At 47.8% G+C, this 25800-nt stretch overlaps 8 protein-coding genes across 8 annotated transcripts; 5 read left to right on the top strand and 3 right to left on the bottom strand.

The window, feature by feature from the left end:
• Positions 1–804: 804 nt before the first annotated feature.
• On the top strand, positions 805–2504 carry DFJ58DRAFT_760320 (Alpha/Beta hydrolase protein; the record flags this gene model as incomplete). The annotated part of the gene is made up of 8 exons (XM_041388407.1): positions 805–1246; positions 1299–1422; positions 1471–1660; positions 1711–1857; positions 1919–2170; positions 2224–2311; positions 2363–2390; positions 2440–2504. Exons 1-8 carry the CDS (start codon positions 812–814, stop codon positions 2502–2504), a joined length of 1329 nt encoding a protein of 442 aa, XP_041249670.1. The 5' UTR covers positions 805–811.
• Positions 2505–2739: 235 nt separating this feature from the next.
• Positions 2740–4765, bottom strand: DFJ58DRAFT_760318 (acyl-CoA dehydrogenase NM domain-like protein). Its single transcript, XM_041388406.1, has 10 exons — positions 4723–4765; positions 4565–4670; positions 4468–4515; positions 4336–4414; positions 4100–4254; positions 3887–4043; positions 3525–3845; positions 3425–3467; positions 3142–3306; positions 2740–3033 (listed from the first exon to the last, which is right to left on the bottom strand). Exons 2-10 carry the CDS (start codon positions 4621–4623, stop codon positions 2777–2779), a joined length of 1284 nt encoding a protein of 427 aa, XP_041249669.1. The 5' UTR covers positions 4624–4670; positions 4723–4765; the 3' UTR covers positions 2740–2776.
• Positions 4766–10918: 6153 nt separating this feature from the next.
• Positions 10919–12634, top strand: DFJ58DRAFT_405478 (uncharacterized protein). Its single transcript, XM_041380238.1, has 7 exons — positions 10919–11324; positions 11381–11493; positions 11548–11703; positions 11757–11835; positions 11890–12015; positions 12065–12255; positions 12305–12634. Exons 1-7 carry the CDS (start codon positions 11264–11266, stop codon positions 12443–12445), a joined length of 867 nt encoding a protein of 288 aa, XP_041249668.1. The 5' UTR covers positions 10919–11263; the 3' UTR covers positions 12446–12634.
• Positions 12635–13751: 1117 nt separating this feature from the next.
• DFJ58DRAFT_651721 (uncharacterized protein) lies at positions 13752–13970 on the bottom strand (the record flags this gene model as incomplete). Its single annotated transcript, XM_041381635.1, has 1 exon — positions 13752–13970. A coding segment is annotated over one exon (219 nt), but the record flags the coding sequence as incomplete, so codon positions are not given.
• Positions 13971–14732: 762 nt separating this feature from the next.
• On the top strand, positions 14733–16350 carry DFJ58DRAFT_760309 (MaoC like domain-containing protein; the record flags this gene model as incomplete). The annotated part of the gene is made up of 10 exons (XM_041388405.1): positions 14733–14926; positions 14992–15070; positions 15124–15129; positions 15179–15229; positions 15282–15367; positions 15418–15517; positions 15568–15638; positions 15689–15872; positions 15923–16176; positions 16228–16350. Coding segments are annotated over 10 exons (1082 nt in total), but the record flags the coding sequence as incomplete, so codon positions are not given.
• Positions 16351–16415: 65 nt separating this feature from the next.
• Positions 16416–17776, bottom strand: DFJ58DRAFT_903708 (uncharacterized protein; the record flags this gene model as incomplete). Its single annotated transcript, XM_041394878.1, has 4 exons — positions 16416–16612; positions 16665–17020; positions 17070–17655; positions 17746–17776. The coding sequence occupies 4 exons, from the start codon at positions 17774–17776 to the stop codon at positions 16416–16418; spliced, it is 1170 nt and encodes a 389-aa protein (XP_041249665.1).
• Positions 17777–18081: 305 nt separating this feature from the next.
• On the top strand, positions 18082–21054 carry DFJ58DRAFT_722068 (glycoside hydrolase family 5 protein; the record flags this gene model as incomplete). Its single annotated transcript, XM_041384855.1, has 14 exons — positions 18082–18207; positions 18243–18415; positions 18465–18592; positions 18643–18685; positions 18736–19020; positions 19079–19249; positions 19308–19375; positions 19433–19695; positions 19743–19853; positions 19900–19961; positions 20009–20078; positions 20133–20281; positions 20333–20428; positions 20475–21054. The coding sequence occupies 14 exons, from the start codon at positions 18082–18084 to the stop codon at positions 21052–21054; spliced, it is 2325 nt and encodes a 774-aa protein (XP_041249664.1).
• Positions 21055–21737: 683 nt separating this feature from the next.
• Positions 21738–23000, top strand: DFJ58DRAFT_651801 (uncharacterized protein; the record flags this gene model as incomplete). The annotated part of the gene is given in 4 exon segments (XM_041381640.1): positions 21738–21922; positions 21970–22026; positions 22087–22519; positions 22536–23000. 4 exon segments carry the CDS (start codon positions 21738–21740, stop codon positions 22998–23000), a joined length of 1140 nt encoding a protein of 379 aa, XP_041249663.1.
• Between the last annotated feature and the right edge of the window lie 2800 nt (positions 23001–25800).

Raw genomic sequence — 25800 nt, 5'->3', positions numbered from 1 at the left:
AAAGAACTGAACCAGGTGAGGTTGAACGACTTCACTTTTCGGTGTTTGCCGAAGATGAGATGAAGTAGACTTGGCAAGAGTCTAGAACGTTTCAGAATCATTTTAATCAGTTCTACATTCGACTTGCAAGTCTTGCATCGAGAACACGAAGTAGGAGGAGCGCGACACCCTCAGCACTAAAGCTCGAGACGTACTTTGAAATTTGAATACCGTCCTTGAAGCTTGAAGGCTTCTGAATCTGAGAGAGATCAGAATCTGGAAATCTGCTGGCCCTGCCAAAACGCGACATGCAGTAGTGAAGCCACCCTATGCTGCTCTTTCCATGTACTTCTCACCCTCGGGACTAAACATAAGGCTAATCATAAAAATGTGATAGTATATAGCCATAGGCCATGACCTTACACTAGTGCTACTTAGATGGGATTCCGAAGACAGTTATTCCTTCTAAGGATTACTTGTTTCCAGAGTGACTCCGGGCTAACTGGGGGAATTCAAGTATCTCAGTGTACTTCCATCACCTTTCTGAATCATGGTGCTCACTTGCAGCTTCCTCGTCACGGTGTCAGAAATTGATCCATCATGCACCATGATTGACTTCGAGTCTTTCAGGAGCGCACATACCGGCATCGTAAATATGGTACGTTATCTTCCTTCCATTCCAAGTCTGTCGGAGGTGACTGGCCTGCCGGGGTGATCACGACGGCATCAGACTCATCTGATTCTGCAAAATAGTCAATCCGGCATTCTCTTTCGGAACAGAAAACAACTACTTGACAGAATAGAGACTTCCAGGCAGCAGTCGCCGACAGTCATGACATCCTCGTATCCTTACACACCTACAACACTCCGGACGACCGTGAAACCCCGTCCATGGGTGCCATTCAAGCCTCATGAAGGGCACGTCAAAGTTCCGCCCCTGCCCTTCAAACCCAGGTCCGATGACTTACTCGGCACATACAACATCAGCACGCATATCATACCTGCAGCCAATCCCAGAGTCACCCCAAACATTCCAGTTCCCGAGCCACCTCGCTCTTCGAAAAGAACCGAGAGGGATATCAAGAATGTAGGACTTGAACTCATGGAACAACAGGTCCGGCTAGGTGAGGACGGCTACTCCGGGGTTACAGACGAAAGATTGCTGTGGAATTGCGTCAACCGATATGTGAAAAAGGACCAAGAGGTGAAGGTCAGAACGAAGGGGATCACCTTGTTCCTTGTGCACGCAACGGGTTTTCCGAAGGAAGTGAGTCTCATAATACCTATTCATGTATGCTAGGAATCTAATCGTGTATTAGATATGGGAGACCCATTTATGCTATCTACTAGCCGCCTGTGGTGTCATAGATGAGATCTGGTCATGGGAATCCGTGCAACATGGAGACTCTGCTCTGCTAAACCGACATAATCTCAGTGGTAGCTGTGAGAGATCACTTCTTAGACCTTCCGCTTGGAATTAATCGACAACAGTTGATTGGACTGACAATGCGAGAGACATTGTAAACTTTCTCATCAACTATATGCCAGAAGAGGTAGAAACATCTTCTCTGCCTATCCAACTTCATCGAGTTCCTGCATCCGTTGGTGAATCACGCGAAAAGAGTGGCTTTTCCTCGCGGACCTTGGTCGTAGCAGGACACTCGTTTGGAGGTTGCTCGGTGTATGTCATCTGCAGTTCAGAAACCTGTCGAATCCCATAATATTGCACAGGTCGTTAGCCGCGTTGCATTTCCCGGCCTTGTTCTCCTCTATGATTCTCCTCGATGCGATGATTGATACTTACCAAGAATTTACGTGGGAGCACACGCAGTACTTGGTTGGGGCTACCTTGCCAAGACGGGATCAATGGCCATCACGGTGATTAAACTTGAACTTTGACAATATTCTTGCGTTGGAGTACTACTGACTATAATTGTAGGGAGGACGCCTTGCGTTCCTTTAAATCTTCACCCATGTTCTCTGCTTGGCATCCTGACGTCCTTCGGCTCTATGTCGATTTCGGACTGTACGAGGATGAAAGCGGATGCGTCAGATTGAAAACGCCTCCCATTCACGAGGCTCTTGTGCTTGCAAACCCACGAGCCAGCCGTGAAACTTGGGAATTGATGGAAAAGCTTGACGAAAATATTGAGCTACTGTGGGTTCTTCCCGGAAAACCAAGCCAGGATGTGTAGGTCAGGGTGGCGGAGTGAAGTTCACCAACTGATAGGCGTTATCCGACAGGACGATGCTAGTGGAAGTGAGGAAGCAGCGTGCTTGGCGCAGACCTGCAAATTCATCTAACGTCATCTTCAAGTCATCTAGCCATTTCGTCCGTATCTTACCATCGATTGTTTCCATAACTAATGTAATTGTGCCTTAGATTCCTCAGGAATCTCCAGAAGAGCTTGGTGTGTTGACATAAAGGACCGATTGATTGCCATCTAACTGTTCATACAGCACGAGTTATGGCCGACTTTCTGAACAGGAAATACGATATTTCCACAGAGAAATCAAAGCTCTAGAATTGTGTATATGAACAGGTGCTGTGGCATACTGTACCTTGGAAATTTAGCAACCATTCCGACGAATATATTAATGGGATAAGTATCTGTTTGTTTAGGCCCTGGATAGTATCAAATGGAGCATGGCATGGGTGTTTTCTGGACATCGAAAGTAAATGGGGAGAAAAATAAATCACTAACTAACTGAGTGGCTCAACAGACTAATAAAGTTATGAACAACCGTCGCCAAAGATTTATCATATTTTTATTCAAGGCTATAGCGACCCAGAACTTCAAAGTCGAGCTCGCTCAAAAACCAAAGTCGGCTGCGCTGGCTCCTCAGCCTGAGGGGAGCTATAGACAGGCAAGGTCCTGCTAAATTTCCGCCAGCACTCGTCCGATATGATGGGTGACGTGACGTATGGCTCAACCTCCATCGCAGCGAGCAACTCGTCTAGGCGAGGCAAAGCAGCCACAAAGCAGTATCCTCCATACGCATAATGGCCTGCCGCGTAAATATACCACGCTCTACGTACCACGCGGCATCTGTCTTGATCGCATTGATGAGATACAGATCGACGAGACATTGGGAGACCCCTTGGTCGACAGCGGCGTCATAGGCCTATGCGGTGTCCCATGGATTCGACCATCAGCTGACAGCGCGGCTGCACATATTGCATAAACGCTTGTGTGAAGTCGGATGAAGAGGAAACGGTCTCGGTCGCCTCATCGAATAACGAGATTTCGTGCAACGCAAGGGGGCCGTCTGGGTGTGTCGAGAGAGGTAACGTGTACGTTTGCGCTAAGGTATCTCCCACGAGTCCTATAGTTTTGTGTAAGTCTTTAGCTTGCGCGGACATCGATGCACTGCACTGACGCATGGAAAGTCCTGACGTCTTTGGTCAGTATCACATCACCGGAGAAGGCTAAAAGTCGCCTACCTAAAATGTCACCTTCAGCGATGCTAATTCCCCTCATCTCGCTCTGCGAAACAGGTTAATTCTTGCTCTAACATGACTGTCCAAGAGAAGGTGTTCGTACATAAAAGTTGGACAGCCGATTGTATTCGAAGAGGCCTTGAGCTCCCATTCTTTCAGACAGGGCACAATTTGCAAATTGTGCGTGTTGAACCATGACCGCTTTACAGCAAGCCGCGACGCCATGTCGCGCACGAACATCAAGATTCTTGTCCATGAACTGTTCGATAGCCCATTTGTAAAGCGCTCCTAGAACGAACGCCTGAGCGATGGCATGTAGTAAAGGAAGCTGTTGCGTCCGGTATGAAAGTATGGGTACAGGATTTCCATACACGCTGGTGACATGACGACGCTGAAAGTAACGCGCGGCGATGTACGATGACATCTGGAGATCAGGTATTGCAATCGAACCAATCGCCAGCTGACCCGACCGCAAACACGCCATATAGAGGACATAAAGTCACGATGCATTCTGTTGGACTTGTCGAGGTCCCCGAGAAGGGCCGACGGCGGTAAGCAGACATGATGGAAGCTTGTGAGTGCATGATTGACGGGAGCTGAGCCTCCTCTGGGTGGTAGCAACCTAGTCGTAGAGCAATAAGTTTGGAATAGGTGAAATGGATTTAAAGAGGCACTCGCCTCGAAGTCACCCCGTTGCACATATGATATCCGTCGTTTATATTGACAAGAAACGGTCGAGGTCCACGGCATTCGCCGTTCACGTACAGTTGTGCGAAAACAATGGCGATACATGGAAGACCTTTCACTGGAACAGTTGGCGGCATGAACCTGGGCTAGCATGATTAACAGCTCTCAAGATATAGTGATCTCGTACTTGGCATCTGAGGGCAAAGGCGTATGAAGATCGAATTCACCCGTGGGAGAAGTGTCGCTGATGTCTTCATTCGGAAGATGTCTAGGCCTCTCCCCAGCTCGGTAAGGCAGAATTGACCACTGCAACGAGACCATGTAGCGCTTCTGCAAGATTGATGTTAAGGTTTGCTCACATAACATCCCATCGAAGAATATCCTCGACAAGGGAAACCAAATCAGGTCTAGTAGTTGCGGCATATTGAGCAAGTGTTCCTGCAACCAAATTGTTACTGGATGGTCAGCAGTGTGGATGCAGCCCCATCTAGGACCATGATTGGATCGATGTGCATGTCCCAAAATTTTTGCGTCAAATCCAAAGTGTCATGAAGAGTGATGCCTGCAATACGAGATCAAGATGTGTCCCATGAATAAGAAAGCTTCATATGCACCGTGTGCTAAGCCAATAGCCCTGGCTCTCTCGTACGAGAGAAGTACTCGAGCGTCGCGGCTGAGGAGCTCGGAGCGTTTCTCGAATAGATTTGACTGACGGAGCTGCGACGTTGATGTCATGGAGTGATTGGAGGAACAACGAATGTTACTTTATTTTCTCCGACTCTCGTCCGTTATATACCAGATAGCCCACTGCCCACTCTTTACAAAGCGAACCTGAGATTCACTTCAAGTTGGACAGTGCCGGTGATGGTAGAGCCGAAATGACTTGTCATTTTCCAGGATAGCCACAGATATGATTGGCAGTCCGCTGAATGTTACATACCCGAGAGGACTGTCATCTGAGGACGTCGGTCCTTTATGCCGTTAGAGCTCATCACCTATCTGGTCAGCTGTTAAAGTCCGAAATCTGGGCACAAGCCCGTTACTCATTCATTTTCAAACACTTGAACCTCCTGATATAAGGAAGCGATTAGAACTTACTGCGATGTCAGTAACATGGCGAATATCGGGACAACCACTCAGCTTCATCTCACTTTGTCTCCTGTCCTCTCTCGCAAATTATCGCTAGAGCGAACACATCATAGTCTATGCAGGTTTGTGCTGGCATTGGTGGGCCCAAAACTTCAGCTCGGGAGTCAGTCTAGGGCCCCTGAAGCTCTTGAGAAAAACTTACGAAGTATGGCATTATAGCATCACTCTCGGAACGATATTTTCCCGGTTTTCCATGGCATCCCGGGAAGATAAAAAGCTTTGATCCGCTCCTGAGACACCCTCGAAATAAATAGGTTTGTCCTAAATTTGACCAAATCTCTGTCCAGACTTAGCATTTTGAGGCTTTCGGACAAGGCCGATGTCTGTGTCTGTTTGTCCAAAGTTAGCATTTGGGAGGTAGTTCAGGTGGTCTTCAGGGCAGGCTAACATTGCAGTGACTTGGGTGATGAATCTTATAGACTTTTCCGGCGAAGGTCAGCTCCGCGTTCCCGTAATGAAGCTTCCTGAACTTGAAGATCTTGTACAGCAATTCGGAAGACTCGTCTACCGATGATTCTCAGGCTGGTGTCCCGATATTCATGAAAACTTCCGAACTGCACAGCATGCTTTTGCGTAGCAGGTTCTCTGCCACGTAGAGAAAAAAACCGGTTGCAGAGTCAAGTCGGTGCCCACTTCATTCTCGACGAAGTCACTGCAGCTCGTTGGAATGCCTTTGTACGTCCGTAAAGAGTTATACAGAAGCTTCCAGCGGTGGCAAAAGGATTTGTCTAGGAAGCCAGTTAGAAGTTAGATAATATTCCCAAGTACTAGTACCGACATACCTCCACACTTGTCTATGTACGCCCAGTACTAGTATTGCACAGTGCGAGTACGACGCGAAAATGTCACACCTTAGCGGAGGCCATGCGTACCACGTAATTATTGGCCTCTATCCTAATTAGCATTTTTGAACGCCAATATTGGGGTTCTGGACCGACTGACCTTATAGGGAACTTCAGGCCTGTTAATCTCAGTCATGTTCGATCATATCATACAAAGTTCGATGTTCCGTCGTCGTCCTGACCCTGATTTACCAAACCGCTAAGATAAAAGAATTTGCGAGCGGGCAAAGAGAGGCGAAGAGTAACAGAGATCTCGGCTGAAAGGCGGCCTCTGGTACTACCCTGTTATGAGTAACATCATCATTAATGGTTGGTAGGTTCGCACGGAGGATTTCGCAAGCGTTCGAGTGCGTCAGTAGTCATTCAGATCCTTGGGTCATCACCGGGGGAGGCTACTCTGAATGTATTAATGTACATTACGGAGTGGCCGAGGTCGTCGAGTTTGATGCGAGTATTTGATTCTTGCAGGATCTGTTCGTCCACATCGAGAGGCTCCAGGTAATCTTCAGGTGTATCTCGTATACGATGCAGGGATGGGCTTCACTGGATAGGCTGATGGTCAGAAAAATTATCATGAGCAACATATTCATCCATGTTTTCTTGACAGAAGTTGATTAGTCCAACTACGAAATTGATATGGATGGTGTAAGCTTACAATATTGCTGTCCACTGTGAATTCAGCAGAGCTCTTAGTCTGTACTATTGGGCTCGGGGTGCCAATTGGTTTCGTGCTGCGCAACTGTGTGCGAAGGCCACCATGAGGGTCGTGACTTTTTTTTCGCAAGCTTTCAATGAATCCAAGGAAACTTTCGCTGAACTGTGGTTGTTGCGCAGGTGTACGAATGTTGCGTGTTTGTCATAGGTTTTCATACTGACTTTGGGACACCATAGCAGTAGCGGAGGCAGTCGTAATAGGATCCTATGTACGCTAGTTTAGGTGCTCTAGGCATAATAATGGTAAGTTTCGAGGGGGGACTCGGGGAGAGACGTGCGGCGCTAGGCTGGAGGAAAGACGCAGATAGACTTCGCGTGATTTCCCAGCTTCGCGTCAAACACATTTAAACAGTGTTGCTTGCAACAGCCTGTCATGCAAATTTTGCAAGGACAATCGTGGCAGATTATCGTGCACTGCCAGTGAAGCTTTGAAGTATGTACCTTGTACCTACAAGGTCATTATCACTCCATAATTGTGGCTGTACGATCCCACTTTATGACCCCTGTGAGAGTTTATTTACATTTACAAGTACTAGTACTGCGATGTGTGCATACGAGAATACTGTACATGTACTGTTACAAGGTAACATTGAACAAGCGCATATATATGTTGTTGTCCAACTCTGAATGAATCTGCAATCAATATATTATGGCTCGCTGCTTCTTTGAATCCCACCACCACCACTGCTCCGTTATCTGGTCAAGCTTCACAATCTGTTGGTCTTCAAACAAAGATATTCACTTGGGCGAGTCGTTAGCAACTTCTCGTCAAAATCACATAGAAGACGTATATCCTCTCTACCATGTCCTCGAGAGAGTGCGACGTATACATCAAACGGGGAAAGTCCACCACTTGGCGGCGTCGTGATAGCATATGCTGGAGTGAGTGGAAACTGGTGTCAATATCCTGTCTACTGAAGACGGAATCTATCGGAGTACCATTCGTAGGATTGGGAGATTTTCTGCAAGCAGGTCTTATTTTCAGCGGAGCAGGTAAGGACAACAACTTTGGTAGCAGAGAAATCATTGGCGCTATGACCAGACATGCGAATTTTGAGTCTCAATACTACATTCGTGGATCGCATCGGAGAAGACTGCTCCCTAAATCGACAGAATCTCGCACTCATAGCAACGACTACAAACTTCGACGATACCATTAACTTCCTCTTCCCACTACATGTTCTCGAAGACGCTGAAACGTCGGTGAATTCGACGACAAAATTCTGGACAAATTGCCAGGCGATTTTCGAACAGACATCAAGCACACACTCCTCTTGCAAGACAACCTAGAATCTTGCTTTAGTTCAGACAGCCTGAAAGAAGCCCAGCCGCACACTCCATTAAATGCGCCAGAACACATAAGTACCCGTGACTACCTTGGTACCTCCTCATCGCCTGGAATCTGGATCTCAAACAGAATTGCATTTGCGCCATTCAATAAAACCTCCCCGTAGAAAAAGGATTGGTCAGGAACGCGCGTGTGCGCGTAGTTGCTCTGCATCGCCAATTCGTTGAAGTTCAACTCATCAATACTTTCGAAAGCCACTGCATCTTTGCCTAACTGTTCATCGCGGACTGTAAATCGAAGACAGTTTCTTTTGCGACCCACGTATGCAACTATATTTAATCAAGGTTGGACGCTAGCACGAACGGTGCTCGACCTTCGAACGTATCCCCTTACTCACAGTCAATTGGTGTCGAGGAGTCGACCGAAGGGTCGCAACATCATACCTCTGGATATAGCTGTATCTTACTATTGTACAAAATCCTTGCCAGAACAAAGCCTGTTGAAATGGTAAACAAGGTTCCTGCCAATGAAGTTCAGTCCCATTCTAGTGGTACAAGGTTGCTGCCGGCGAGGCTCGGCCTTTATCTAGTACTGAAGGATATCGATGAGAATTGACACCGCGTACTTAGCGCTAGCTAGACTGGTGACCACCCCGTCTATGAGGCAAGCCGTCGATAGACGGGCTGGTCACCAGTCTAAGCGCTAGCAACCTAGTGTCAATACCTGGAAAACTCAACAATCCAGCGAACCTATGTGACCGGATGAATGATCAATTTGTCGGGGGATGGTATAGCAGAGTCTGGACCATCATCGATGTTTTGCAGACCCCAGAACTTCACTCGTCGTTCCCTCAGATCCATAAGGCCCCTGAGCTTCCGCAATCTTCGTGTCACCTAACGTAGACCATATAATAATGCAACGAGTTTGGATTTACACATTACCAGCATTTAGGGTTCTTTCACCAATAGGATATCGGGGACAGGGCAACTCAAATCTGAGGTCTGCCGGTGAAAGGGGTAATAGGTGAATGCAAAAAAAACACTAATCAGGACATAAAATCAAGCCGTCTACTGTCCCCCCCCCCCTCAGATTTATTTTTGAGATCCCACATCACATCTCACAAGTAATGCATCTCTCCATCGTCCTCGCCATTGTTGCTGTTTCGACGGCGTCTATGTCTGTTAGTGCTGAAACCGAATTTCTAGAGTATTGCCTCAGTGTAAATTTCACTGCTACTTGACTTGGGGTCATGAAGACCTTTAAATAGAGGAACATCATCTCAAACACTTGAACGCATAATATATGACTAAGGCACTTATGACGCATGTTATTGGTATCGTTCCAAGCTTGCAGAACTTACCACATGGGGGACAGTCGGGCTTAAGCCGGGGGCAGAAAGAGTTGCGGTTGTGAGCGGTTCCTAGAACCCAACTAACAGGTGTTGTGTTCCAGTGAGATTAGGTCGTGCATTATAAGCAGAAAGTGGATAATCGAGTTATTACAGTATGGTGCACAACATTCTGACGTGGCCAGTGTGATCGATTTGGGATTTGTGCGTAGTATCGCACAAGTGGTAGGCAAGACAAATGGGATACCAATGTATAGCCGACTTGAAGCTGGGCCCTGGTGAGTGTCGCCAATGTCTGTTGCATCTACTAATATCTCTGGCGAACTTGCATTCGATGGGCTGCAGTGTGCGATCTGCCAGAAATCCAAGAGCACAGAGGCTGGTGTCAGTTAGGTCGAGCAGCGCACCGTGCAAGCGTCTATAAAAGCGAACATTAGAGTGAGAGAAAGGCAAATATCATCAATGAGTGGGAAGGACATATCTGCGTGAAGTTTGTAAATGTGCATAAATGGCGCAGATCACTCACCAAATGGCTCATCTCCACAATAACGCAGCTCATTCCACGAGGTTTAAATTTTTCCGATGACTTATCCATTGCCTAGCATTCAATCGAGCTTGAAGGATGCCTGATCTCATTGTTTAATTCAAGGGACGCATGTGATCTACGGGCGGAAGATCAGCGCTTCAGCTCTCAGGTCGCATCCAAAAATATCAACAGACTTTACCTTGATAGGGTCACACTATAGCTCCACGCAGCCACGGTACAGATTCATCGGATGATAGGACTCTGCGGATACGGCTGATTTCAAGCGCCCCCTTAAGTCAACACCACATAGTTGCCTGCCAAGAAGTATGCGCCTGGAGGGACTCGTAATTTTTCCATTGGTGGGCTGGCTGTGCGTGAATACCATAAAATGACTCGTATCAAAGTGATATGGAGTGACCCGTTCCGAGTTACTAGATAACGGAAATGAAGGTTCAGTGGGAAAGAAAGGTGAAATAGGAGGGGTGTAATGCACAAATCACATGCTCTGCGCGCTTTACTACTGACTGGGCAGGCACGCATATGATAGACGCTGGTGCTAGATATTAATATTGTGGCCCTTGGTTACAGCGCATGTGTTGAAACTGCAGTACGAGTTTTTCAGCCTCACTGGCTGGCAGTGCCTTCACCGGGACTTTTGCAATCAAGCGGAAGTATTCACATCATTTTGCCTAATTTGGATGAAAAAGTCCCGGTAAAGGCAACGAGGTCGAGTTTTTCAACAAGTACTGGAGTAGCTAGTGCAGTCCCAACGCAAACCTTCAAAATGCGCGATTTTGAAGGCAGGCGAAGAGGCAGGTTTGAAAGCATAAATAGAAAACGCACCTTATACGTAATTGTCACTCCACATAGTAACGTGCACATCATTTTGATCATGAACTGATTGCCGACGCGAAGCAAACTTGCAGTAGCACCGTCATGATTATCTGGTGTCCAGTCTGGTTCGCTAATGAGTCGCAGCCATGATGGTAATCATCAACTGCAAGCTATGTAATATCATGATGGGTCGCCTTACCAACAGTCACATTCTTTGGATGCATTGTGGCATTCAGACTCGTGCGGCCCAGTCGGGCCCATCAGATGCGTTCTGCGGAATAGTCACTAACACAGCGTCGAATTACAAAATGTCTATGCTCATTGAGTATCAAACCGCTCACAAGTTAAGTGGCCGAAAATACTTAAAGGAGGGGCGGTGACTACACTCACCTAGAAACTTCATTGGCCGGTTATCCCTGTTTGAATCTGATTCAACACATTACCGATCGTAATCATGGGCATACCTTTGGATGAAGCTTCACTCTTAGCTTTGTTTTTTGAGACTTTGTTTTATGGTGCGTCACCAACCGATGGAAGATGTCATGGTGCCGAATTTCACGGTCTCAAACAGGCGTATTCTTGACGTTGTACTGCTTAACACTGTTCGTCCTGCTCAAGAACACTGGCGCAAACCGGCAACTCCTGATCCCAGCCGCAACCGCGCTGCTCTGTTTGGCAACGGGTGTCAGTGTACTAGTCAATCCTTTTGGCAGAATCGCTCAACATAATTAATCTCAGCATCTAATTGTCGATTTTGTTCGAATTTTGCAGGCGTTCGTATTCAATGCGGACAAGATGAGTGCAAGTGCCTACTATTCCAACCTTGCTGCGCCATTGGAATACGCAAAAACTACAATTTACGTTACGCAAACCGTTCTCGCTGATTGTATCCTTGTGAGTTTCCCCGCCCGACAGGTTGTTCTCTCACCTCAGTGATAGGGCAGTAGGTTTGGCGATGTTATGTACTTAACCACAGAAGCCTGTTCATTGCCGTTCCTGGTCTAATCGTGCTGTGTACAAATGCTGGTGAGCGTCTTGAAGTGTATCATTGCCTCAATCTTATCCCATGATGTTTCGCAGTGACTGGGTACATGATCGTTTGGGCCCTTTCCCAAGCCAACAGTTCGTCCACCGTTTTCACCACTGGTCACTCATATATCACGACATTCTTCACATTGACTATGATTACAAGCGTCACCTGCACTAGTACGTCTATTCCATGACTGATTTGCGGGCTCTGACGACAACGTGGTAGCTTTGATTGCCTGGCGCATCTATCGCACTCGCCGTTTTATGTCAGACGGATTTGCTGTGTATTTGCCCATTTTGATCGTTATTGTGGAAAGTGGCGCTATATATGCGACGGGCGTCCTGTCGATTCTTCTGGCATACCTGTCCGGATCCAATGGTCAATATACCGTATTGGATGCCGTCTCTCCCATTATGGTGAGTTCACTTGGCTTGGACACACGCCGCCTGCATAACGTTTCTAAAGGGAGTTGTGTTCTGCCTCACCATCCTGCAAGTACACTTCCAAGTGGGTGGCAAGTCCCACATTATACGGACTCATGAACCAAGGAGCGTTATCACCGACTCTTCAGAGAGCCAGGTGTACACGATGTGGACTGGAGCATGAACCGATGACTGCCCGTCACAAAGGAGACGGAGAACATCCATGCCAACATGATGGGGGGAAAGGAAAATCAAATTGTCGTCAGCGGTTCTCTTTGTATATTAGACCATCTTCTGCTTTCCCACAACCGGAGTTGCTTAGTTGTTTAATGTTTTATTTATGTTACGATGAACGAAGTTTTGGCAGATTCAATATTCCACCCAGTGTGCAACAATGTTTCTCCAACAAATCTAGAACCGGACCACAGACTGACCAACTTCTCATAGCCATGTGCAATCCAGAATCTTGTGATGCAAGCAAATAAATTACGCCTAAGTGCGGGTTAACCTCCCGTAGGCAGACCAATGGTAGGAAGACAGTCGTTCCTTCTATCATTAAGTATGCTGGTGGTTCAACACGTCGAGGCTAGAGTGAGTAAGAGCAACCATAAACACATGCCACCCGGAGTAACCTGGGCAGTATAAATAACCCTCGCGACTCTGTTGATGGAGCTTGAAATCCCTAACCCAGTGCACGATAATAAGGCAACGGAAAATGCAACTATTATCTGCGGGGTGATTCCTAACGTGGCAAGTACAACAAAGAATCAAGATGAAGGTGATCCACGGCCAGTAGTGCACGACATAGAACGACAGAGAACAACACACCAATATGAATGAAAACATTCCTCTACTCGAGCGGCACCTCATTCTCTAGTGTACGTAGCATGGTTGAGTGCCGAGGCCGACTTCGTACAATCTGGTATGTCACCCTCCTCCAAAGCCTTGAACATTTTCTCATCAAAAGCTTCAACCATGTGTTTTGCAACAGCGTCATCGACCACTCACAGTATGCAAATGACGCTCTCACAACTGCCGTCCAGCAGCGAGGTGAATGGCTTCGTCGGGCGCTGCCACTTGCAATCCGTCGTAAGCCTCCTGTGCTTTATGGCTGCCAGATCAGCAGAAACTCGGTCTGTGATCACTGCGGAACACTGAGCATCGGAAGTCGCGCGTTGAGCTCCGAGAGTTTCTGAGCTACCAGTAGAAATTGGATACGCGGATTCGAGGTCTTCATATGGAACGCAGAGTCGAGAGGACAGCGACCATTGCTTGCCACGGCCCTGCTCCATGAAGTCTAAGCACGTGCGGTATGCTTTCAGGGTAGATTCGTGTCGATAACCCTCAGCTGCAACAACCCAGTGCAAGGCTGTTTCAATACGTTTCGGAATACCTTGAGTAGGGCATCTTGATGCAAGTCTGAAGTTCTCCGTTGCAAGCGACAAATCAGCAGAGTTTTGTAGAATCTGCAAACGAGAAAGATAAGTATCTCACAGCCAGTCGTAATATCTATCTGGGTGCTGCGGAGGCAAAGCTGCCAATGGTTCTTGGCAGAGTTGAATGGCTTCCTCGATATCCTCATTCTTTTGAGTTTCCATGAAACAAGAGCAGAATGCCGAGCTCAAATTGTGAAGATGTAGATGGCGCCGGGGATGGTCATGCTGTATTAACCGAAGTGATTCGCGAAATATATTGATGGCCTCAGTCAAGATCCTACCTTGGTATTCAATTCAATATATCTGGTTCTGAGCGTGAGTGCAATGCTGTTGAGCGTGAGTGCAATGCTGTTGAGCGTGAGTGCAATGCCGTTGAGCGTGAGTGCAATGCTGTTGAGCGTGCAGTAACGATGAGGGTGTCTAGGTGAGGATAATATCAGTACCCCGCGACGGAGGCTAATACTTCTGTCGATGTCATTAGTGTCACCGCGTCAGTTGAAACGGTAACGGTCGAGGAGGGCGTTCTCCACATTGTATCACGGAATTCGTGCCCCACAGGACACATACGCAGTGCTTCTTCGTGCAGAGAAAGACGGCCTCGTCATGGTCATGAGAGGTGGGACAAGAACGTAGTAGGGTTGTGGATGAAGTTCAGGTGAGAGGAGAGGAGAAATGGGCGAAGGTTCCGGGCTGTTGTTAGCAGTGGCAGGATATAGACGCTGGTCCGGATTCTACTGAGTAAGAAACTAACACTAACTCGCAAGATTCTGTGAGCTATGCTCATCGTCTTCGAATGCGACGTATCTCTAGACTCTGACTCAGCTGACAGCATCACATTTAATGATGCACCTAGTAGGTCACGTGTGGGTGGTTGAACACTGGGCATGCAGCAGCGCCATGGCCCATGGGGGTGATGAAGCTTAGCTTGAAGGTTCGCAGTAGTACTCACATAGTAGACTATACAACGTCCTAGTACCATGCAGATGGTCGGTAGTTACAACTGTATGTTGTGTATTATGTAATTAAGGACTCGCTCGATGAGCCACGTGGTGACATCATCAGCCGCCAGCACATACTCCGGGATTCACATAGCCGGAGAGTTTCAGGCTCAATTGGACTTCCAAGTTCGCATCCCACTAGGAGAGCATCAACTCTGCAGCACTTTCGCCTCTACCATCATGAGCTACGACCTTGGAAAAGCTGTCGGTTTCAAGTCCAAAGACCAACCAGTGCGTTTCAGTGTTACAGTAATACGAGTTCGAGTTTGTACTAAGTACTTGCTCTTATGTACTAGGTTTCGTGGACTCGTAAAGACATCATCACGTATGCTATCGGGGTAGGCGCAAAACATGACGAGCTGTCTTTGGTATATGGTAAGGAGACTCGCATTCTCGTTCGCTTCATGCATATTAACCCGACTTCGTAGAGCTTGGTAGCGTTGTTTTGGCATGCTTACGTTCAGCCATTGACGTTTTCTGCAGACAAGTCATGGGGACCACTACCGACATATCCTGTGGTGCTTGGGCTGAAAGGTGGGATCAATTAGACATCTAAGTAGTGGATTGAAGGCGTTAATATCGATAGGCGATGACCAGGATGTCACCTTGTTCGCAGCCAAAACGGGCGGTGAACCTCTTCCGGGTCTTCCGAAGCTGAACTCCGGCAGGGTGGTAAGTAACTCGCAAGTTGTGTTATTCGATCCGTGTTCACAGGTTCGCAGGTCCACGCAACTCAAAGCATTGAAATCCTGAAAGACCTTCCGGTGGCTAGCGGATCCGGCTGGAAGCTCTCTCGAAGAGTAGTTGGCGTACACGAGAACAGTGTGTTCATGAAATCTACAAGCACTTCTACTGGCTAACAATGTTTACAGAGTCTGGAATCATTATCGACAATGAAGCCATATTGCTCGACCCTCGTGATGTTCCCTATGCGAAGCTTTACGTGAGGTGCTCACCCAAGCTGAATCGCCACTATGCTGACCCCAGTTATAGAGTTCAGCCTTTTACCTTGGTTCAAAGGCCAACGGAGACAAGTTCTCTAAAGCTATTGCAGCCCCACCTCAGGCGAAGCCTGTCCCTAAGGACCGAAAACCGGATTGGGTTGTCCGGGACAAGACGACACCAGAGCAAGCCCTGATTTACAGGCTGAGCGGTGATTACAACCCTCTGCACATTGGTAGGCGCTTTGTATATGTCTTGGGTTTCCCAGACTGAGCTGTCTATCAGACCCGGAACTTGGTAAAGTGATGGGCTTTGGTGGTGTGATTTTGCATGGGCTGTCAAGTTATGGGTTCGCTGCAAGAGGTTTGATTCAGGTGATAGCCAACGGGAATTCCCGCGCCCTGACGGTCTTTGGCGCGAGGTTCACATCGCCTGTAAAGCCTGGTGATGAGCTCGAGACGTCAGCTTGGGAAGTTGGTCCTGGTCCGAACGGCACCTCAGAGATTACGTTTATCACGAAGAACTTGACATCTGGCAAAGTGAGATCCTTGTCGTTCTGTTCCTTGTCTTGTTCTGAACAGTTGACGCAGGTTGCATTGGGCAATGGTGTTGCCTTTATCAAGAAGGCAGAAAAGAGCAAGTTGTAGTCGAGAGTTGCTATGTTGGCCATGTATCTATATTGACAATGAATTGCATCAACTTTTACATGTAACTTTACATATCTCCGCGACTCATCTGCAACATCTTTATTACTGTCGTGTTGTTATTGTGTTCAATCCTACAGCGACTCAAGCTTCGTCCTCAACACCCTTCCTCGATCTAAAATGGCATCAGCTTCGAGATAACAACCCTTCAGCCATCGATTGGTCTCGCCATATGCATCCGCACCGGAGCCATCGTCAGTGAATGAAGCGCGTGAGTGCAAAACCCGCCGATTGTCGAACAAGACGGCATCGCCTTCGCGCAGGGTATAATCTAGGATGTTCATAGGGTCATCAAGCAAAGCGGGCGTAGCGTCCCAGGGCACCGTAAAATGAGGGAGGAGTTGAATCTAACAGCAGAGGGGCTTGGAAAGGCGGGGAATAATTAATGTGCTTAATTTCTGGCACGCTGGATGCAGAGATACTGGTGGTCTGTGAGTCAGTTCCTATTGTTACGGGCAACGAAGCAAGTTCGATGGTAGGGTGCTCGTAATGAAGGTGATGTCCATCATTGACGTAATGGAATGGAACCGGTGTAGTAGTCAGGGTATCAAAGTCCATTGGATGGGTCTTCCGCAATGTCTCCGCGGCGCGGAGACCATCAATAAAACGTGAGGTACCGCCTATAACACGATTGCGAAGGCAGTGGAGAATTTGATATCGAGGAGGGTGTTGGAAGTATCTGTCGGATCATCAGAGCCTTATCGACACAACGTACCGAAACTACCTACAACAGATCCATATGCATACCTAAGTCAAGATTAGTATAGGCAATATTTTTGCTGTTACGGATGTTCTTGACATCCCACAGTTCCCCATAAAAGGTTTCGCGCAGTTCGCCAAAAATATTAGCAAGTTTGCGGAGCTCGCATGTCTCGTTTGTGTGTTCGGTGTTCGGGACACCTGTAAGGAAGAGTAGTCCATAACGGGTAAGCTGGGTGATGGCAGAGAGTAGCTGGGAAGGCTTCTTTATGGCTTCATAGGTCATGTAGAGGTCAGGTGCTTGGGAGATGGTAGATACATCCCAAGATGTCGGTTTTACATCTTTGTGAAAAGACGACAGTCGTTGAGCGGATGAGTAGCGTTCCAAGAAAGAGTGCTCGTAAAACGATTTGTGATTATCTGCCCACTCGACGTGTATGCCACTATCCTGGAAAGTTACGCCATAAGGAATGGGATGAACATCAGCGGGAATATCCGATGTCCTACGAAGCTTCTGAGATGTAGAAGGATGTACGCAGGCTGTGCATTGGCAGGCATCTCGCAACCATCTATGAGGAAAAGAAGCACCGAGAGCAGGAACAATCAGCTGGGAATCTGTTGTCTGAACTTTAGCTTCGGTATATATACGGCGGAAGAAAGGAATGATCTGCTTGGACAAGCCTGGAGTAAGGAACTGATGCGCACGTAGACCGCACTGATATCCCAAGTTCATCATGATGATCTTGGTGTATGTAATTCGGGGCCGAGACAACTGGCCGCTTCAAGTTGTTTGGATCCAAAGCCTTTGCCAAACAACCGCCTTCCTTTTTCGGACACATTATAAACTTCTCGTTTGGCAACGCAACTTCGCTCAGTCCACTTCAACGTAGTAGTAACTTCCTTTCCGCTGCGAAGTTGATATATTTCCATCAGGGCATTTCCTTCTATACCTTTGCTTTTGAGGCGTTACTACACCATAGCAATACGTCATCTAGTTGTTTCTAATCCGACATTGACCAGATACCCGCGTCACAGTCACCGATGCTCAGCCCATCCGGCTCCGAGAACTCTTTTGTCTTTCTTGAAGGAAGTCCGAAGCCAACTCCGTCTCCATCTTATACAAAGCCGGATCCACTTTTAGACAAGGTCTGGGACTCTGAGCTCAGTGTAAGATCACAGTTCAATGCTGACTGTGGTATCAGATTCATCCCTCTCTGCTGCCTTCATACATACCTGGCTCGACTCGCACATACGCACATGATTGGTCTCGAACTGGAACCGGAGGAGAAATAAAGCCGAACGGGCGGCACTTCGTCGATTCCTATGGACGCGTCTGCAGTTTACGTGGCGTCAACGTGTCTGGCTGCAGCAAAGCGTAGGCTTTGATCTCACGCACGTAAACAATAATGCTGAACATTTTGCAGTCCAATGAATCATGACCATGATACATTTCCCGCTGACCACGAAGTCGTTACGTTTGTTGGCCGTCCATTTCCACTGGAGGAAGCGCCTGAGCACTTTTCTCGTCTTAGAAGATGGGGCTTAACCTTTAGTACGTCTTCACATAGTGTGAACCCTTTCAGCTACGTGATATTTTGCTAGTTCGGTTTCTTGTGACTTGGGAAGCTGTCGAACATGCAGGACTGTACGCATTAAAATCATCTCTTGATTACATCACTAATGCAATCTTTATAGCGGCATATACGACAAGGAGTATCTGACATACGTTCGCAAGCTTCTCTTATTGTTGCCCTCGTTCGGACTTAGCGCGTTCGTCGTCGTTCATCAAGACGTCTGGTCCAGGTACTCGGGTGGTTCTGGCGCGCCGGCATGGACTCTCGAGGCCGTTGGGTTTGACCTACATGCACTCGAAGAGTCTGGAGCTGCATGGCTACTAGGAGTCAAAGGTGGTGGTCACGTTGAAGCGGAACGTGGAATTTGGCCCTGCGGATATCAAAAGTTGGCCGCCGCAACCATGGCGTATGTCCAGTTTAATCTATTGCTTCCATCGTGTTGACATGGTGTTCTATCCGTCCAGTACTTGCTTCTGGGCCGGTGATACCTTTGCACCCAAGTTGAAGATCGTCATGCCTGGTGGTCAGGCAAAACCAGTCCAGCAATACCTCCAGGATGCATTCTTGGATATGTACGCTACAGTCGTACAGGCTCTGGATGGTTTAGACGGAATCATTGGATTTGAGGCAAGCTTGTGCAATGCTTGACTTTTATAGTGCTAATCTGAAACAGGTTATGAACGAGCCCCACAGAGGATATATAGAATTGCCTTCGTTGTACAAGTTCGACTATAATACAGATCTGCATCTTTCGCATGTCCGTGCGTGCGCTTGACTTACATTTATCGTTTGAGATACTAATGGCAGGGCATGTACAGCAACCGCTTTCGAATCTTTTATGCTTGGCTCCGGATACCCCACTCTCATTGCCAACTGGACACGCTCGTTCCCTTTGCCTACTCGTCTTACTTCTCGGAGTGTTCTGAATTCCGCCAGTCGGAAGGCCTGGCGCCCCGATGGTCCAACACAAGGCATGTGTGTATGGGAGATGCACGGCGTCTGGGGGTGGGACAACAGCAAGAACGAGGGTGTCGTTCTACGCGAAAATTATTTTGTCAAGGACCCTATGACTGGTCGTAAGGTATGTACGTGCGATGGACCATCAAGTGGATACTCACACACTTGAAGGTTGATTGGCACACCGATTTTTATTACCCATTCCTTAGACGGTGGACAGATCGTGCCCGGAAGGCGATGTCGAATGACAAAATGTTTTTTGTAGAGCCAATTCCCAACGAGGTATGTTGCGCGACATATCTCTTACGTTTCCTGATAACTCCTGCAGTTCTGTCCACCATCATGGACAGCAGAACATCAACTTCCTAACATGGTGTTTACCCCACATTGGTTGGTGGACTGTTATCTCAAGAGCATATTGCTTACCTCTGCTATAGGTATGACCTTCACGCGCTATTCAATAAGGCTTTTGGGGATTTCACGGTGAACGTGCAAGGCTTATCCAGGGTATGATCCTTGGTAAATAAGATATGGGTTTTGGACGCTTATATCATTTTCTAGGGAATGTTCCTGCTGAAAGCTTTGTATTGGGGTCAGCAAGGCGCAAGAGAAAACTACTCACTCCAAATTCAGAATATCGTGGATCATGGCTATGAAGTACTCGGGAAGCCTATTCTGATCGGAGAGTGCGGTATACCCATGGACCTGAAGTAAGCTTGACGATGCCACTAGTATTTATGCCTAACGATGAACGGTCACAGTCAAAAGGAAGCATTTGAAAGCGACAACTGGAAATGGCAGGAAAGGATGATGGACGCCATGATGACAGGTCTTGAGAGATCCCTGGTCGGATTTACGTGTGTACAGTGCTTCTTGCATGACCAATTATTGATATGCCTTCAGGCTGTGGAACTATAACCCCGACAATGATGACATCCGAGGTGATGACTGGAACGGGGAAAATTTCTCTTGGTTCAGTCGAAGGCGTGGATTACCTCGATCACTGCTCGATTTGGACCAATCCTCATTCACGCTAGATAACGGTGGCCGCATCTTGTCGTCTATCGTCCGACCATACGCTGCAAAGACTGCTGGTATACCCACACGGTTCGAGTACGAAATGAACACAGGCACGTTCGTTTTCGAGTGGAGGTCGCCCGAGTCCAAGGATAATATCGTTCTTACTGCTCGAGAGACTGAAATTTTCGTACCGTCCCTCATCGTCTATGGGAGAAAGCTAGTGGTCTCGGGTCTCAGCGCCGGCGATAAGTATACTTATGATGAAACCCGACAGACTCTTTTCATCGTTTCTCGAGATGGTAGTTCGGGTAGGATGCACAAGATAACCGTTTCGGTGGACCCACCGCTTAGCCCTCAATTCGAGGTCAATACCTTTTGGGGTGACTTTGGAGAAGTTATCTTATCTGGACTAGTGGTATTTCTGATTTTATTTGTGATTATCAAGTACTACTTGTTTATGTGATGCTGGGGTCACTTGGACCGGCGGTGTCTAGATTCCACATCCTGATCCGTCTCCAATTTTATCGTCGATTACGAGTGCCAGACAGTCGTCGTCCTGTTCATTGGTATCTTTTACAGATCATCAAGGGTCTAAGGAGTGCCAAAGCGCCTTGTCACTTTGATAGCGAGTACCTACAATCGTTGTACACTATGCGCGAATTTTGAAAGGCGACGAGTCAGTTGTGATTCATATGACCAAAAGGAAAACTTCCCTAATTGAATCAGACTACGGACATCGGGCTTCCGGTAAGAAACACATCTCCCCGTTCGAGACAGAACTAGATGCGCGTTTTGTTTGTGCTGAACACTGAAGTACGATAACGAACGTTAGACGTGGGTTATCTGCATCATGTACCTGTATTTCAACTATCAGCCTAGTTGGCAGTAGGTGCGCAGTGGTCACTGGTGAAAATCAGGGCAGGCTATATTTGGCACCCGTTGTCGATTGGACCTTGGGAGATTGATGTAGGGAGGGGTCAGGAATGCGCGACCACGTGTGACAATCGTGATAAGTCTTACTTAGTTGCGCGTTGACATGGGTGGGAGGTAATATTGTGATAGAGATATAAGGAGCATCGGTCAATCCTATCATCTCCATTCTGGTTAAGCACTAACGAATTATTGCATTCGCAAAGTTTATCTCCGATGGTAGAACCAAAGGTAGAACTTGCATCGATCTCGCTCTTCCGCGCAACGCCTGCGCAGATTAAGGAGACACGATGCCGAAGATGGCCGCACTTGGGTGGTACTCTGAGTCTTGCGGAGTACATTAAGCGAGATGAAGAGATGGATGTTCTAGAGCACGCAAGGGAAGGGAAAATGATCACCTGGTAAGCATGTCATTTTCCAAACGGAAGGGAGTTAATGAGATCGGAAGGGTACTGGCACCACGGGAGGACCCCATGACACTCGATTTCATGTGTGCTTGTAGGACGTAAGCGACTCGAGTACCCTCGATGTACGAGCAAAATCCTGACGTGCTCTACGGGGTCAGATACAAGCGAGCAAGCCTCGTTGCTTACCCTCCTTCCTCTGCTTCTGAACCCAACACAGTGCACGAAACAACCTCATACGGCATCGCTGCGGTCTTCACCCCACCCTCAAAACGCGGGCGCGGCTATGCAGGGCACATGATGCGTCTTCTACATTGGGTGATTGCCTCACGTGATAATCTTCCTGAATTCCCAGAGGCATGGGGCACACCACCAGAAGAGGTAGCGGATGCTGGCGGGGGGCTATTCTCGGTGCTATGGAGTGATGTTGGTGAGGAATTTTACCGCTCATCGGGCCCTGGGGGTGAAGGAGACGGATGGGAGAAGCGGGGTCCGGTGTCGACTGTATGGGAGGTAGGCACGGAGGAGGGGGATGACGAGGGATGGAAGTGGCTGACGCAGGAGCAACTGAAGGGTCTTTGGGACCACGATGCTGTGACTGATTAGAAAGGAGCTAGAGAACATGCTGGTGGAGAACGGGCTGTACGAGGTGGCGCGCCCAACGGCACTCGTGACGTGCTTGCCAACAAATGGTGTCGCAGCATTCCAAATCCCTCGGGCAACGTACGGCTCGAACTTTTCTATGGCGGGCGGATTCTGGGGTGTACAGTCCTTGAGTAACCCAGACACATACGCAAGCTGGAGTGTTGAAATGCAGCCCTCCACGCCAACGCTGATCATCACGCGGCTCTGGGCCAGCGAGGACACGTTTCCTGGATTGATCGCAAAGATCAAGCAGTTGGCTAGACGAAGTGGAATTCGGAAAGTGGAGGTGTGGAATTTGCGAGTAGGATTGAGCGACGTTGCGGAGAAGACGGGTGGACGGACCTTCATACGAAGCGAACATTTGCCACAGATTATGTGGTATGGACCTGGGACGACAAAGAACGCGGAGTGGGTACATAACGAAAAGTAAGTGCTCCTGCTGCAAAAAAATCGCGCGCATGTGTGCTCAACAGTTTCCAACAGCTTCTGCTGGTGTTGATGTAGCATAATTTCCATCGGCCCGTGCGCTGTTCCTTCTGAAAACTTTTCATAGACTGAGACTTTCTAGTATCACTGCCGCCCACGTCTGGGCCAGACCTTCAGTGGAGAGATCAAGTCAGACTCAATCTGCCCTGAGCTTGTGTGCATTCTTCTGCCGATCATCGGTAGTCCTTGGAAGTCTGTGTGTAACTCCAGCTCCATCAATGTTTCATTTGGTGGTGAATCCTGACAGTTTTGATTAGTCCGTCGAGGGTCTAGGTTGGCACGTACACATCTCAGGGATATACCCCGCATTTCTGAGACGAGGCGTGAGGTGAATTCTATTTCATGGACAGACTATCACATAAAAAGGAGGTTTCGGCGCAATGTCTGGACCTAGTTAAAACGGAGCTCTAAGGATCTATACACTGCAAAAATGTTGTCAGCAGGTTTCGAACCGTCTGGAAGAGAAACAGATTTTGATTCTGTTGTGGTAACCACTTGGTTAAGACCAGTTAAGATGAGCCTCCGAGGAATTCATCCATGAGTGAATATCAAAGTGTGTTCCAATAGAAAAAAACCTTATCGTCGGCAGGTTTCGAGCTTGCGCAAGTCTGACAGAAACATATTTCGATTCTGTTGTAGTAACCACTTTGGCCAGGCGAAGTTGAAATGAACTCCGGAGGAAATGACCATCAGTGAATCTTCAAGGCGCGTTCTGAGAGAAAAAACCTCGTCGGCAGGTTTTGAACCTGCACTGGTACAGTCCAAGAGACATATTTCGATTATGTGACAATGTCCACTTTGGCCAAGGCGAAGTTGATATGAATCTCTGAGGAAATGTCCATCAGTGAATCTTGAGGGCGTGTTCGGATAGAAAAATCCTCATCGGCAGGTTTGGAACCTACACTGGTAGTGTCAGTCCAAGGGACAGATTTCGATTCCGTTGCAGTAAACACCTTGGCCAGGGCGAAGTTGAGATGAGCCTCTGAGGAACTATCCATCAGTGAATCTTCAGTGAATCTTCAAGGCGTGTTCGGATGGGAAAAAACCCCATTGGGAGGTTTTGAACCTGCACTGTACAGTCCAAGAGACAGATTTTGATTATGTTGCAGTAAACACTTCAGTCAGGGCAAACTTGCTCCGAGGAATCGGGCGTGTTCCGATAGAAAAAAACTCCTGTTGTTCGGCAGGTTTCGAACCTGCGTAGTCCAAGAGAGACGGATTTTGATTCCGTTGTGGTAACCACTTTGGCGAGGACGAAGTTGAGATGAACCTCCGAGGAGAACAAAACCCTGTTGTTAGGCAGGTTTCGAACCTGCGAAGTACAAGAGAAACAAATTTTAATTCTGTTGTGTTAACCACTTGGGCCAGGACGCTTCCTGGCCAAGTTTAGACGAACCTCCGAAGAACTGACCATGTCGACAGGTTTCGAATCCGCACTACAAGAGAGCAGGGCATTCTCCGACACAATATCGAAACGCCTCAGCTTCATACGAAGCGACCATTCAACACAGATTGCGTTATGGACCGGGACGATGGAGAATGCAGAGTAAGTGTATAATGAAAAGTAAGTGCTCATGTTAACATAAAAATTGAGGGCTCACAAGTGCTCAAAACTTTTCAACAGGCTCGCTGGTGTTGTTGGCATCACCGACTCGTGCGGTGCTCACGAGGTTGCTTTTCAAGAGTTCAGAGACTCAGAGAAACAGAGAGATATGTAATCGTCGATGATGTTTAGCATATAAGCTCTTCGTCCTTTATATTATTGGCCATATATTGCTGCACTGGCCAGAGTTGCACTCTGAAGAGGGACAAGGAAGGTACGTAGTAGTCTGTCCAACTCTGGAGTCTGCCATTCTGCTTACTACAAGGACACCCCTTCGGTCGGCTCTTCGACGATATATTGTGTTTGCAGTAGCAACTCGGGAAATACAACATTAGCACAATCTTGTCCTTCGTTTGTCTTTGCAAACAGACAGTGTGTCTTTGCTTCGATTCACCGTCTATGACGAACGGTTTGGATGGAATGCGGAGGGTGCAGTGGCTTTCGAATGTATTGAGGAGGTTAGACTGCGACGAAGCGATGATGCAGCGCGATGACGCGTGTGTTTCTGACCAATCCCATTTTTACCGAGAGGTTACGTACTCCAGGATGGGTTAATATTGCAAGGTAGTCTGAGGTGTGTTCTGGCGCATTCAATGGAGTCTACTCAGCTTCTTCCAGGTTGTATGAACATTCTGTCGATTTCCGGAGTAGTCTTCTCTAATGTGATTCACGAAAGCCGTGAATTGGGGGTCATCGATGCTGCGGATTGGGATATCGAGGTTGAAGATACGTATATCTGGCCATGATAGTGTTGATGACTTCACTGATGGGCCGTCAGTCCTGCTCCGCTGACAATAGGAAAACGTCCAAGACATGGCCACTCTGAGGCTATTCTACGTAGACTCTTGCGCCAAAGTCCAGGGCCAGTCTGGGGCTTCGGCAGCTGGCTTCGGGCGGTGCTCGACGGTGGTACACCCAAAATAGCGCGCTCTCGAGAACGTCCGGAAGTGGCAACCTCTGGGGTTACATATTCTATATAGACTATTGGACCAGTCTGGGCTTGGGCAGCTGGCTCCGGGTGGTGTTTAAACGGAGGACAACCAGGAAATGGACACTTTGGGGCTAAAGTCTGAAGCAGACTCTAGGGTCAGAGCCTGGGGCGTCTAGTTTGTTCCAGTCGAAGTTTCAACATCATGCGGCT

The sequence above is a fragment of the Suillus subalutaceus genome, assembly GCF_016647625.1.
Source record: "Suillus subalutaceus strain FC151 chromosome Unknown DFJ58scaffold_6, whole genome shotgun sequence".
NCBI lineage: Eukaryota > Fungi > Basidiomycota > Agaricomycetes > Boletales > Suillaceae > Suillus > Suillus subalutaceus.
This window is presented reverse-complemented; position numbering and strand designations above follow the sequence as displayed.

Coding starts and splice junctions, on each gene's coding strand:
- DFJ58DRAFT_405478 (XM_041380238.1), top strand. CDS start 11,264: ATGGGCATACCTTTGGATGAAGCTTCACTCTTAGCTTTGTTTTTTGAG. Junction 11,325..11,380: donor TTTTGAGACTTTGTTTTATG/GTGCGTCACCAA, acceptor GGTCTCAAACAG/GCGTATTCTTGACGTTGTAC. Junction 11,836..11,889: donor CGTGCTGTGTACAAATGCTG/GTGAGCGTCTTG, acceptor GATGTTTCGCAG/TGACTGGGTACATGATCGTT.
- DFJ58DRAFT_760318 (XM_041388406.1), bottom strand. CDS start 4,623: ATGCACATCGATCCAATCATGGTCCTAGATGGGGCTGCATCCACACTG. Junction 4,255..4,335: donor CAGCGACACTTCTCCCACGG/GTGAATTCGATC, acceptor TAATCATGCTAG/CCCAGGTTCATGCCGCCAAC. Junction 3,034..3,141: donor GCAATATGTGCAGCCGCGCT/GTCAGCTGATGG, acceptor AATGCGATCAAG/ACAGATGCCGCGTGGTACGT.